Source organism: Macrobrachium nipponense, chromosome 2 (genome assembly GCF_015104395.2).
Source record: "Macrobrachium nipponense isolate FS-2020 chromosome 2, ASM1510439v2, whole genome shotgun sequence".
NCBI classification, from domain to species: Eukaryota; Metazoa; Arthropoda; class Malacostraca; order Decapoda; family Palaemonidae; genus Macrobrachium; species Macrobrachium nipponense.
Window position 1 is genome coordinate 106,691,623 of NC_087201.1, and position 15,062 is coordinate 106,706,684.

A 15,062-nucleotide genomic window follows, 5' to 3' on the forward strand; every position below is an offset into this window, starting at 1 on the left:
AAGCAGTCAGTCCTCCTGTTTAAGTCACAAATGACTTCCAGCTGCCCCAATACTGCCATGCTGCTGTTGCCTCCTCAGCCGAAGTTTCCCAGAACCTCTCAGATCGCCCATCCAAAAACCTGTCACAGCTGCCACTCACACCACGACAAAAGTAACTTCGTCACCATGACGATAAACACTGGCGGGTAAGGGAAACAATGCAACGACCGTAACGATTGTTTAAAACAAATAACGACTAATCGTTACAATATATATATATTATATATATATATATATATATATAATTCCAGTTTCCCAGGAGGAGAAAGACATAATGCTTCGGAACTTTAATTCTCCATCATGGTTCTAGTGTTAGCAATGTCATAAGCTATATCTTTGAGACTGTCAAAGCTCAGAAAGTAACACAAGTAAGAAAAGATTATAAGCAAGCAGTAACAACAACGACCCACGACATGGTACATTAATAAGCAATAAAAGAAAAGGCCACGATAAGAATAATCAAACAACCAAAATGATACTTTTGATTTAATGCTGCTTTAGTTTAGTCAGTGAAAACAAAACTAATTGTTCTCAGTGACGTTTTAAAGAAGTACCGACACCAGTCTGAGGGATCTCAAGGATAAATATAACAACAGAGTAAATGATTCTTGGAAGAAGAAAGGTTACAGTACTACGCAGTTCGGGGTGATCTGCCAAAATGTGCTTGACACAAAAACAGAGTTTGACAGTAGTTTGAAGTCTGTGTTTGATCAACAGGGTTTTACTTCGGCGTCTAAGAATTTCCGAAAGAACCGAGTGCTTCACCACAAGGTTTCTTGACATCCTGCTGTAAATCACTAAGAAGTTTTATTTTTTTATTAAAAGGAAAAGTACTACTAAGTAATCATTGGTGAAAGGTAATCTTCTTTTGTAGAAGTTAAGTATAGGTTTTTAAGAAACCGGGCTTCAGGCATAAACAAACTGATATATATATATATATATATATATATATATATATAATATATATATATATATTTGATATATATACTATATACATATATATATGTATATATATATATATATATATAATTTTTATTTGTGTGTGTGGTAACACAAGTTTCGGTCATCTTATCAGTTCCCACCCGGGTATCTTCTTAAAGAGTAGCTTAGCCACGTGAAAAAGTAATCACCATTCCCTGAACTACGTCTATTACACTGCCTTCCTCTTCAAACCGTCGGTAGTAAAGATATGCCATTCACGAAATGAGCTTTTATCTTTGTTATGTAACAATACATTGCCAAAGAGAGAATGTTTTCAACACAAAAAAAATAATAGAAAATAAAAGATTAAGCAATCTTGTTTTTCTTTCCATAACTTCTCGGCTCATGATCGATGGAGGAAGAAAATTCAACACAGCCGTTAACCGTTCCCCTTAATGTTAAAATAAGGATCACTGATTTATTACCTTTTTGTAACGTTAAATGTGAATATTATGTGCTGCTTGATAATAATACCATAAAAAATAGGCTTCTGGTCATTATTTCACTTTCAATCAATAGGTTTGAGAAAATGAACTCTAATTCGCCAGAAAACTTTCTCCGGGGGTAGTGACTAGCGCGCTTTCACTTCTCTCTTAACAAGATTTATCCTTTATTTTTTTTACAGCTTAAACGATCTGAAACCTACAACCAGATTGCTATTTTCCACGGCAAAATTTCCCGCACAGAAACCTAGATTCTTCGCGATTTGATTCGACCTGCTCACCAGGTCAAAGGTTCTAATTCGGAATGAACGATTATTTCAGTTCTAATTCGAAAGATTATTTGCAGCTGGAGCAACGTTATGATTTTTACGGTTTGCTGTTTACATAACTATCATATAAGCAGTGAGGTATACTGATAATGAAAAGCAAAAAACAAGAAATTGAGAAAATTAGACGGTTCATCCAAATGAATCCATATTATTAGAAAAAAAACAGTACATCCATATCGTGACAACAGCCATGGGTATTTTTATACCTTATGTGGGTGAGGACCGATGCATCAACCAGCAGCGGACAGGTCTCGTGGTTTCCATGTTATCAGTGCGAGATACAGGCTACCTACTTTCACTTTCTTTAAGTGTTTTGCAAAAGTAGGTAAAAAGGGAGAATGAAGTTTCACGACAGCAAAGTTGAACTGTCACTATATTAGATTTTCCTGGAACAAAATGTTGCAACTAGAACGAATATGATAAACGGATACTGAACGTGTCTGCAGAAGTGATGAAATCTCCACTTCCAGTTGGATGTGTTCTCTGATTCAGGATTAACCAACTAATTAGTTGCGGCTTCTATGACGGTTCACATTCCAGGGAATTCTGTTTACCAACATTGCAAAGATAATTTACATGAACGATTCCAACCTTCTTCTTTCTTAGTCGCAGCGATAGCATATGGTAAATAGTTTTCAAAGCACGTTTTTTGCTCCCTTTGACATCTGGTCAATTTTTTTTACTTTTATTAGTAATCTTCGTATCCATACTAGTACCTTTCCGATGAATTCGCAGTAGCAACCAATACTTGGCTAATGAGTTTCGTATATTGTTGTTTGTTGTTAATGAATCATAATGTTGGTAACATCTTCTAGAAACCTTTTTATAACAGGCCGTCTGTTACTAAACTTATATTGCGAAAATAAGTATATCACAAATCAAATGCCACTTTCATTAATTTGTGGTGGTATTTTGTTTTAAGAAAGACTCAAGTGTGTCCGTCTGTTTGTGTGTGTGTGTGTGTGTGTGTGTGTGTGTGTGTGTGTGTGTGTTCTTCCATATTCCTTCGGTGATCAAGGCCGGGAGAAATCTGAATCATTTAATTCGGAACACGAATGTTCAATATACGTCGATAACCAAAGAGTCGACTTTATTTAAATATCTGATCCAGCAACATCACTAAGAGAGATGTCATTCTATTCAATTTCATTTTTGTAAACCGTAAGGGTACCTGATTCTTTTCCTGACTGACTTTCTGAAATTCTGACGAAAATCTGAATGCATCATCTCTGAGCCTGTGTTTTCAAGCCTTTTGCCTTCCCACACCCCAACCACCATGCACACACGTTCAAAATTTCCTATAGGGTTGTTTTCTGTCAATATACAAATTCTTAGCCCACTGAGTGACTAGGACTTTTCCAGTCTCGCGCAGACCAAAACCAGAACTGTAATGAGCTATATTTCACTCTGTTCAACAGCTGTGAAGTTATTAATCAGTGTATGAGGCTCATTCTATTTCCACAGAATACAGAAATTAGTCAAAGGCCAAGCGCTGGAACCTACGAGGTTATTCAGCACTTGAAACGGAAATTGACGGTAAAAAGGTTTGAAGGGTGTAACAGGAGAAAACCTCGCAGCTGCGCTATGAATCAATTGTTAAGAGAGGGTAGAAAGTAAGATGGAAGAAAGAATATGAACGGAGGTAGAGTAATAGGAATGAAAAGGTTACAGCTAGCGGCCAAATGGGCACTGCAAAGACACCCAGGTAATTCCTACAGTGCACCTCATTGACGGCTCTAAGCCTCTAAGGGAGCCAGGCGGAGAGAAGGCGCTGGAATCTGACGAAGAGCTCTAAATTTATAACTGGATATAGTTCATAAATTTCCATAGTCCTGCTTATAACGGGCCGTGTAAACATTAATATCTCGATATTAGAAAGAAAAACAAAAAGGGTCAAAATAACAGGTTGAATACAGCCGAAAATTGCTGTAACGGAATCCACTGTTTTTATTTTCTCTTATTTTAAGAATACAACATGGACAATTGTCTGAAAGAAAGAAATACAATCACTGTAATGCCTGCCTGTCTGTCTTAACCAGTTTAATTCAGTATATACATAGTGGGGGTTATTTACTCACTATTTAGTCCTCCGCCCCTTTCATTATTAATGCGAAGAAGAAGAAGACAATGTACGCATACTTCATTTTCCCAAGCGTTCGGTCAAAGCGAGGTCTAAAGACCTTTGGTCAAAGTACAGTCCGTTTATGAAAAAAGGCATAAGAGAAAGAATCTTTTGCCGTAAATTGGCTACATATGGTTAGCGAGCTACAATGCATGTTGATACACCTGACATACAAAAAAAATATTAGTAAATCTATACTGATTAGCCTTATCTGAACTTATCGCACCACCACGTGCGCTCGAGTCCGAGTGCCACCGCCTTTGCTGATAACGAGTTAGTATTCGTATCCTGACGTTGATAAGAATTCCTACAACTCTTGACGTATATTTTGCATCACCTAGCGACCTTCAAGATATCGCGTGCGCGTATGCTTAACATACTTATATACATACACTGGATGTACAGGATATTATATGTAGAAGGAAATATAGATATACACATACTGTATATTTATACACACAAACATATATATATATTATATGTATTTGTGCATGTGTAAGTACGTATATATACGAGTATGTACAGTCACTGCAAGTCTTTTTTTTTACTTTGTGGAGATTGCTAGGTTAACAGTCACCCAGGAAACGGACATTGGAAGTTTTTCACGTTCGCTACCGATAGATCTCGGGATTAGAGCTGACAAGTATTACAAGTAACCACTAGGTCACAGAGATAAGTCCCAAGACTAGATATACATCCGCAGATGTCCACTAAAGTTTACATTTCAACTTGGTGTACTCTTTCTATTACTCAGCAAAAGAAAGAAAACTATTGTGCCAGCTTAACTTGTCGGTCCACCCTCTGATCTTAAAATCTACTGAGATTAGGGGGCTGGAAATTAGTATGTTGATCATCCACCCTCCAATCATCAATCACCAAATTGCAGCCATCTAGCCTCAGTGATTTTTATTTGATTAAGGTTAAAGTTAGCCACAATCGTATTTCTGGCAGCACTATAGGTACAAACAACATAGGCCACCACCGGACCGTGGCTGGGGTTTCATGGGCCGCGGCTAAGTTTTATATGCCGTGGCTGAGACCACAGCGGAGACCACCAACTTACAGAAAACTCGATTGTGACGAAGAAACTTCCGTGCATTTTTTACTTGTTTACAATTGCACCAAACTTCTACCAATATTTTTATTCAACCAACATTTTTATTCAGTATCTTGTATTTGTTGATGCCGTAAATAAAATGCAAAAGACTGAAAATTCAATTAATGCTTAAACAGGCTCTATATCAGTTTATTTAACTGAACGTCATTGTTCACGGGATAAATGCAACGGACACATTCCCGTCGAATTTACTCTGATGCGTTTGTTGATGTCAGGAAGCTCCCCGCATCAAAGACAACGTCTAGCGAACACTACAAACATGGAAATATGGGATGCCTGTGCAGCACTTGGAAGAGTGCCATCGCTCTCAACAGCCGAGCGATCCCCCATCAAGGCGAGAGAGAGAGAGAGAGAGAGAGAGAGAGAGAGAGAGAGAGAGAGAGAGGGGGGGGGGGGGGAGTTTCAGGTATGGTCTCCACGTGATTATTTTCACATGTGGCGATTTATGTCATACTTATGTAATAAACACGTACAGTATGTATGTATACAAATACATTATAATTATATATATACTATATTATATATCTATATATATAGATATATATATAGTATATATTATATATATATCTATGTACCACGTGGATTTGGTAATAACTTTTTTTTTTCTTCTCTGAGGGGGTCGACTGACTGTTTGTGGAAAATTGTGGCAGTCCTCCAAATGTTTTGCCCGTATCTCTTATCTCGTCGTACATTTACGCACACACATCGGTGTAACACAAATAAAAAAAAATAGATTTGCCAAGAAATTTTCCATTATAACTAGTACTTCAAAAGCGTGTCTAAGGAAAACATATGTAGGCATTCACTGACCTGTCAGTCTTAGGTTCTTGCGAAATTTAAATAATACACTACCGAGTTTTAGGCAAGGATTAAGAAAACAACCAGAGCTGCGCGTATAGCAGCTGGTCTTTGGGGTTGGAGAACTGAAATGTTAATCCGCGGTTATCCGCCTCCGGTGACGTCCTTCCAAACAGGTTAGGAGAACGATGTTCGTACTGTACTCTCCTGCACGCGATCATGCAACGATTGCCGCTCTTATGAGCTGAAAATGGGTCTTTTGTTTTTGATAACTTTGAAGCTACTTTTACATCACTCATATTTTTAAATATTGCATTCCTCTTGTATGTTTATATTCAATATTGAGTGAAAGCTTCATCACTTGTTGGACGTCGGATTAACTGTTAAAGTACTGAATACTCGCAGACCCAAGAAAAACCTGTAGGTTAAAAATATAGCCCTAAAATAATAGTAAATTTTGTACTTTTTTAACACTATTCGCTAACTGCTTTGAAAAAATACACTTATTAGATGCCTATTAAATGTGATCATAAAATAATTGCGGGAGGAACATATTACACACACACAAACATATATAAGTATATACATATACATACATATATATATATATATATATATATATATATATATATATATATATATATATATATATATATATATATATAACTAAGCTGCCCTCTATCACAGTAGGTTGCACCTGAAGGGAAACCAGACGATATTCATAGTCACAGTCAAAGATATACTGATGAATCGGTTTCCACAATATCACCCATTTCATGCACATATATCTCTCTAGCAATTCCGTTCCTATCTGAGTTGAGATTACTTTCAGACGAGACAAACATTGCTTGGATGTAATAAAGGACTAAATCATGGCATTATTTGGAAATCGAGCAATCGAACGAACGTTTAAGAAAGCGCCTGATTTAATCAGGGAGATGTCTGGTGAATAATGCTAACGATATTATTATATCCTCTACAAGGCACCGCCGTGCATACGTGCGTGGCAAGCGATGCGTTTGAAGTCGAGAGGATGTCTGGCAGCGCAGCAGAGCGCAGACCTTAGAAGCAGCGGCAGCCAGCCACCTGCGTCATCAAATATATGCTGCGACACCACCGCGCCCAGTCTAGATCTGACCTAGCAGCTGTTCGTGTAGGCTGTCGCGTCATTTCCACTCGCGCCTCTTCACTGAGCATCTTTTCCTCATCTTAGTGGCGACATTTTACACACGGTTTTATCAATCACTTTGCGTTTTACAAGTCTGAAGTCTTCTCAGTGGATCGTACTTGTCAATAACTCGATTCCGCAATTCTCTTGCGGATAATTTGCTCTTATATTTTTACCCTTACCGAGAATGGGCATAGATACCTGAATATTTGCGGTGCGTTTTGATATTTTTTATTTCAAACTGAAGTGTTTCAACTGAAGACGTCAACGGGCGAAAATGCCTCCCGTAGAACAAGATAAGGATGGCCAACATGTGGCCTTCCAGGACAAGGACTCCACAGAGGTTGAAATAGAAGAGGAGGAGGAGGCAGCCGAAGAGGTAGCGCCATTGGCATCTCCAGCATCCTTACAGGGTCCTGAAGAGAATGGCGCTGTCGGCCTCGAAAACAACGATGAAAAGAGAGATAAGTTTCCCCTATACGATGAGCGCCACATGCGATTCTCCACGGTGTCGGCACCGATGCTGACCTCCCGCCCGTCCTTCGGAGGGTTGAGTTCCAGGCCTTCCATGGCATCCTTGAGATCGACAATTTCCAGGGTGAACAGCGAACTGTACCCTGAAAGAGGGTCGTTCATTGCCATGAGCCTGGGTCAATCCTTAGCCGAGCTGCCCGAGCTGGCTCGCAAAATGTATATAATAACTCAGGTGAGTCCGACATGACTTTTTTCCATTCATTCACTTTATGATGTCGTCCACTCCATAACTATATGCTCAGGGATGTTCTATCGCATTATTTCCGTAATCTTTTATTCTCTTTTATCATTTGAATGACGTTTCCTATACGTGAATTCAGTGCACCAGTCTTTTCATTCCGAGCCGGGGAGGGAGGCAAAGTAGGAGTTTTGAAAACTGTCAGGTAAATTTGAAGAACAATGTGTGGTCGGGTCATTTCTGAGAAGCACATAATGTTCACGCTTCTAAGAGAGAGAGAGAGAGAGAGAGAGAGAGAGAGAGAGAGAGAGAGAGAGATTCGTCACAGTATTGTTAAATGAAACCACACCTCTGCTACTCATGTGACGATGTTACATCATACCTTCGTTACGTAATTCAGAATATTTTTAATCAGGATGAAAATTCTTTGACACTACACGTTTTCCCACCATTCAGCGCAAAAGGATACGACACCTTCTTGCTCATATAAGAACGTTGGTTTACCAAATTATATAATACCGAAATCCTATCAAAACTTTGCCGTGCAATACTGGAATTTTGACACAAGAGATGCTTGAATCACGTAGATTGCAAAAATCTAAAAATAATATATCGTTCATGAACGAGACGTTACCTAAATCACGGATCAAAATTAAATACGAGCTCACATCTTGTCATGTGTAAGGATGAATACATGAGCCGACCATATCAAAGAAGAAGCATATAAGATGCAGGACGATAAATACGTTTATCACGAGAGGATTTAAAATGCAAGATAAAAAAAAATATATAAAGATAAAAATATTTGGAAAAACGAGGCAAAATAACTGCTAACAAAGAATAAGTGATCAACCGATAATCACATTCTTATAACCGGCTTCTCTGTGACGCCATGCAAATAACTGGTTTTAGTTATCCAGTTGGTGTGCATTTACGTTAACCGTGCAAAAAAAAAAAAAAAAAAAAAAAAAAAAAACATCATGAGAAACACATTTCCTGGAAATTAACTTCCAAACACAAAGTTAGTTGTGGCATAATGCCAGTAATTCGGATTTCAGTCTTCTCATTTTCAAATTAGTTCCTGAAACGTAAATTAATGGTCACTTTTCGTTTACTCGGTAAATAAGGTTACAAAATACTCTGTTATTGTTGTTGTTCTTCTTGTTGTTGTTGGGGGTAGGGAAGGTCTATGGAAGAGCCTAAAAATGTCTGTGAAAGGTGTCTCGAGTCGAGTTAAAGATACAGGAATCTTAGGATAGGATATTTATGATTTATTTATTGGAATGAAAATGTAAAAAATAAATAACGTGCATGTTAAACAGTACAGAAAATTGATTTATAATAAAATATAGCGTATTTATTTCAATTTTCGTTGGTGAAACAAGGCTCTATTTGACTGGCCTCTGTTTTTAGTAAATTAACTTTAAATTTAGCATATATATGTATATATATATGTATGTATGTATGTACACACACATTATGTATATATATACACATTCATACATACATACAATCACACACATGGATAGTCATTCCATTCACTATCACCATTTAGGGGTCTACGTTTATTATGTAACGGCAGGTCAAACCCAACTACGAGATTTTGTATTTCACTACTTATTTCTTACATCTCAATTCTGGCACTGGAAGCAACCAGTTTGGTACACTAAAGCCGTAAGTATGTTTGAAACACAGTAAACAAATTCTTTAGAGCCTGGTTCTTGCATCATTTTAGTTTTTTTTTTTTTTTTTTGCGTGATGGTGTGATGTGCCCAACCGTCTGCTTCTTTTGCTTTTTTCCTTTGGACGAAGGTCTGGGATATTCATCGTTCACTCATCAGCGCCAAGTTACTTAACAGCAAAAAATGGCTGCAACCAACAGTCAAAGTACAAACGTAATTTGGAAGTGTGAAGGGTATATAAATATTTTTATTCCAGTCTGATCACACAAACCTTTATTATATCCACAGCTTTCCATTTTTCTGCACTGCTTGTTATGAGATCCTACTAATTCTAGTTGATGAAAGTGTTTTCTCTGCTTTTTCTGAATGGCTGTATTCTACTTATCTGAAGTTGACACCGATTCTATTCGTTTTGCAGTTTACGAGGGCACTCCTTCAAGTTTTCTTACCATTCGCTAAATTTAAACTACTTGATTTTTTAAATATCTGAACAATGCTACTATATTACTTAAGTTTTTCGTAGTACAAATTTTTAAAAAGTTTGAACTTAATCTCAGGCTAACCCTTTCAGATTTTAGCCATTACCCAATTTCGTCTGTGCCATGTGGACCTCACATTTAGCTCTCTTGCAGAAATAATTTGCAATTAAAATTTATCATCCAGTTCTTTATATATTAGCTCTAGGCTAAGTTTTATAATAATTCCTAATCTCATTACATTTTGATGATTGGAATGGATTCCGAAACGTTGGTATTGCATACAATTAAACAAAAAATTATTTCTAGTTCTTTTTACTGTCTTCTATATTATTAAACTTAAATACAGTTATTACTGGCCTTAAAATATTTTGTAAGCAAACAACCTTTGTTAAGGTATTACTTTCATACTAAAAGTAACAGACAGGAATAGTCCCACACACTATCATACCATTTGACCTTAAAAGTAGAAGTGTTACAGACGATTCACTATCGCAGAATCTTCTGTTTCCGCTGTGGTGGGATTCACTGTATTTCCTTTCATGAGACCCCCATAGTATTGACTCTGGGGTTTTTATGGCTCGCCTTACATGGGATTCAGAAATATATTTTGTCAATTATGTAATTATACCGGTGAACGTGGTACATTCGAGCATCAATGTGTATATAGTATATAAATATATATATATATATATATATATATATATATATAGTATATATAGTATATATATTTTGTATATATATATATATATATATATATATATATATATATATATATATATATATATATATATACACACACACACACTATTTCTTACGACAGTTTCAGAAGTATTAACGTTTCTTCAAAAGGTATTGCGTAGTTAGTCTGGCGTTGTTTCTTCTGCTTGAGTTTTGGCAAATGAAATGGGTCTTTTTAGAGACGTGTTCTCTCTCTCTCTCTCTCTCTCTCTCTCTCTCAAGTTCTTTATTTTTTTTATAAATATGACGATCAAGGTAACGATTCTTATATTTTTAGGGCAAAGAAAATGTGTTAGCAACTTCTCAGTTTTCTTGAAGGAATCAAAGTAATTAATTTATAATAACGGCTACCACGCCGAGGAAAAAAAAAACGCAACAGGTGGTATAACTTTGTTCTACGTGGTATCTATTAATCCTGGTATTTCCTATCATACAACCTATAGCATAAACTTACACAAATTCAAAGAAAGACAGGAACACAATGGGATAATATTAGTATTTTTGTAAATTAACAAAGAATATGATTTAAATGAATACTTCACTTGTTTCGTGCCTACTTGGAGCGGTTGGTGTTATTTGGTTGCTTGCCGGGTGCGATGTTGACTTTGGCTCTAACGCAAGTCAGGGCGAAAACTGACTTGCTATACTTTAGCATTCAAGGTCAACGTTAAAACCCACTACCATTCGCCCTTGTGCTTACCCTTCCCCTTGGCATTCCAACCCACCCTTTCCCCTCCCCAAGACGAACGAACCCCTCCCCCTCCTCATGACGGACGAACGAATCCCTCATTTTTTATTTAGCAGCAGATAGCCATGATTAACTCAGACTCCAGAGTTAGACAGTAAACAAAGCGGCATCTTCATTTTATCCGGCAATGTCATGCTCCGTGTTGATGTGGTTTGGTGCCAAATTCTTCTCTTCGCTTTCCTGTGAGTTTGCCTTTAACACGTGATTCGAACGCCGCTCTCCCTTCGCACAAATATCTTTTATTATTAATCCCTTTCTATGTCTTCCACATAATTCCACTAATGTTAAGGGAAAGAAAATATTTCTTCTGTTTAGCAAAGCAATGACTCAATACAAACAATGGCGTATTCATACGTTTATTGCCTTGTAAAAAAACGTTTTCTTTAAAGTCAAAGGCAATGGGATAGGCGTCCTAGTTCAACAGACCATACCTAAAGGAAACACGCAAGAGAACTTGAGCTCAAAGAGGAAGATATATACAATACGCCCAACCTCAAAATAAAGTAAAAAGCATATCACTAAGGCCTGTCAATCAAGATTAATATTTGTAAAAGTAAATGCATTACTGACATTTACAGGGACATTAAAATAGAAAAATCAAGCTAAAATGATCTGACAATTTCTAGAAGTCAAAAACAAAAATACGGAAGGGTTCAGAAGACGCAAACCCCGGGTAAGGATGAAATCCATCCCTCTGAGTCTAGTCTTCCCAAATTCAGATTTCCATCTAACCCAGAATCTTGTTGCCTACCTCAAAAGTCCCTTTTCTCCAAAAAGTTCATTCTCATCTTTTCAAAAATCTAATCAGTTACTGTCAGAAATGCGGCCAACCTTATAATTGTTAGTAAGAATCTGCAGATGTGTAATCATGCTACCAAACAAACAAACGAACAAAGACACTACGAACCAAAATCATAACGTCCTTGGCACAGTAATAAACTCAAGGTGACATACCTGATGATGGCCGAACATTCCAAGATTTTCAGCATCGTAATTGCATCTGAAGGTGCATTTGATTTCCTGATTTATTAATTCCAGGAAGTGCTTGGTGTCACATGATAGCAGACTCGAAAGCGAGTGACAGTCACGTGGTCCCATATCAATTTGACCGGAAAGGATACACGAAAAGAGAGTCTGACATTCACAATCACATCGTACAGCCCTACTTCTTGGGCCTGTACTAATGCCGCCTGTCTGGCACCTTTTTTGCTGGCACCGGTGCTACATTGGTTCCGTCTGCAATTCATCCACAGGGTATGACAGGGTACAAGGATGAACCCATGTTTTGACTTGAGGTGATGTGGCACATGTAAGCTCTGGCGTCAAGGTGAACGTTAAGTTGTATTGTAGCTTCGAGGTCTTTTACAATAAGTGCTCAGGATGGATTCAGTCCGCTTAATCTTTGAAAGACTTCAGCCAAAAGTTACGCAAAAAGGTTGAGGTGCCTAGTACAGCCTGCATCATACCTGATGTTGCTTCCCTCACTTTTTAGGGTTTTCCATCGATTTACGTGCCTTATCTTTCATGCTATCAATCTCAATAGTTGAGCTATAGAATCGATATCTATCCCTCTCTTACTATCAAGTAGAAAGCTAATACTATATTGGCACATGGCCAGATTTCGAACTTGGCGAGTATCTTGGAGGATGATTCTTCAAGGATGAATGAAAGCTAGGTTGGTCTTTCCTCGGTAACATTCTTCAAATAATAGAAATTATATAGCCAGTATATACTCGTCCTTTATACCTAATTTATTTTTCGCCTTCTTCTTTGAGGGAAGAGGGACCAGGCAAACAATTGTTATGTTCTGGCAAAGGCCATAAAGGAAAACAGACAAATAAGGAGGAGGAAAGAGAGCAGAGGGTAATCTCAAAAGGAAGTGGGCGTTCCTTAAAGGATGGGTCTTGATTTTTCAGATGTGTAGCCAAATTATCTGACTGCGCAAAAATATGTTTTATTTCATTGAAAACCTTGTTCCCTTATTTTACATATATAACGAGTAACTGGAAAACACTGAAAGTTGCATTTGCACTGTTTTCAGGTTAACTAAAGCCATTATTGCAATATTTGCGGACAAAAAGAAAAAAAATCCTCCTCCTCCTCATCATCATCATCATCATCACGCTGTATTAAGGTGTGCAATTAAAAAGAAAAAAAAAAAAGGAGCACATTTGCCAAACTGCTAAATGCATTCCATTCAGATAACCAGTATTTGATTGACAGGTCGTAATACGTATTCACAGAATGAGAAGAGCGGGATTAAGTTTTGTACGGCCTGGTGATGCACACAAATAATTTTTCTCTAGATGTTCTACCTCAAAATGCCCCTAGTTTTCTCGTAACATTATTTTTGTCTTCCCAACTGATTTGTATGTATAGTATCTTTGTTGCCAACGTCGATTTATTCGTTAATTTTACCTGTATTTGAATCCGCAAGACTGGCTCCGAAAGGGAATTTTTAAAATCTTTCTCATGTTTGGTCGTCTCCTTTGAGAAACTTTTTTCAATGATATAACACATGGATGGACAAAGTTTTTACAGTCAAGTTCTTTTACTGTGAAAATAATAAAATACAGTGGTTACTTCCAAGCCATATCTTCATTGATAATAATAATAATATCAGCAACTCATTAAGAAATATAGTCAAGTTCCCACATACAGCAATGATGGCTCAAGAAAATAAAAACTACAAACAAATGATGCCCAACAATGCGAACGATTTCACAGAGACTTGAGAATTTACGTTAGCTATTTTTACAGATTCAGTGATTAGAAAAAAAATTCAGTGAAAATGTCGTAGCAACTGTCAATTCCTTATTTTTTTTAAGCAATAGCGGAAAGTAGTGGCGGTCGGTGTCAAGATTAAGATCGTCGGCGGCGATATTCTTTTCATGGCAGACAAAGCATACAGAGTTACATAGTCACCGGACGACTTAGACTACTAGAATGAGAGCTATAAGACGGGAGGCTGAAGATGAGTGTAGTACATGGTGTATAGCTAATGATATACTATATATATATATGATATATATATATATATATATATATATATATATATATATATATATATATATATCTCCAAGGACTCCAACAGTCTCGGGAAATTATACTCTGAAGAATTATGAAATAGCCGTAAATAGCACTACTAAGGCGGTGCCAAAAGCGCATTTTCTGGCGTCTTGTCGCAACCCTCTGGTCAAATTTAGACCGAGGAGCAATATTGCTGGCAAAGTTGACATCTCGTGTGCTCACGTTGTCGCCCGCGTGGGCGTCTTTGTTTACACAGGAAGGAAACTAAGAACAAAATCGAAGGAGAAGTCACATCACTGACAACCAGAATAAAGACGCTAAACCAACATTACGAAAGTATAACTATAGTAGATTCACATCAACTGTGCATTTGATGTCTACACTAGTCCCTTACAACGCTCCTTGAGTTGGTCTGTTTGATAAGCCAGTCATAGGGAGCTGGAAACTCTGTCTCTCGAGAGTGTTCATATAGGCAGGATGTATGTTCTACCTCTCCTGAAAGACGTATCCCTCAGAGAGATGGAACATAGATCATACCCATGTGAACTCTCGAGAGAGACAGAGTTTCCAGCCCTGTGATTGGCTTATCAACAGCCCATCAGGAGCGTCGTAAGGGACGGGACTAGACATCAAATGCACGGTTGATGTGAACCTACTATAGCCTGTCTTAGTGAGA

The 15,062-nt window shown here is 37.5% G+C and overlaps 1 protein-coding gene across 1 annotated transcript in view; it reads left to right on the forward strand.

Annotated features, from left to right (window-relative positions):
* The first annotated feature begins 6,943 nt into the window (after positions 1-6,943).
* Positions 6,944-15,062, forward strand: part of LOC135220893 (facilitated trehalose transporter Tret1-like) — a 41,630-nt gene continuing 33,511 nt past the window's right edge. The window contains exon 1 of the mRNA XM_064258503.1: positions 6,944-7,703. Coding sequence (XP_064114573.1) covers positions 7,275-7,703 — 429 coding nt within the window. The 5' untranslated portion in view covers positions 6,944-7,274. The remainder of the gene's footprint in view (positions 7,704-15,062) is intronic.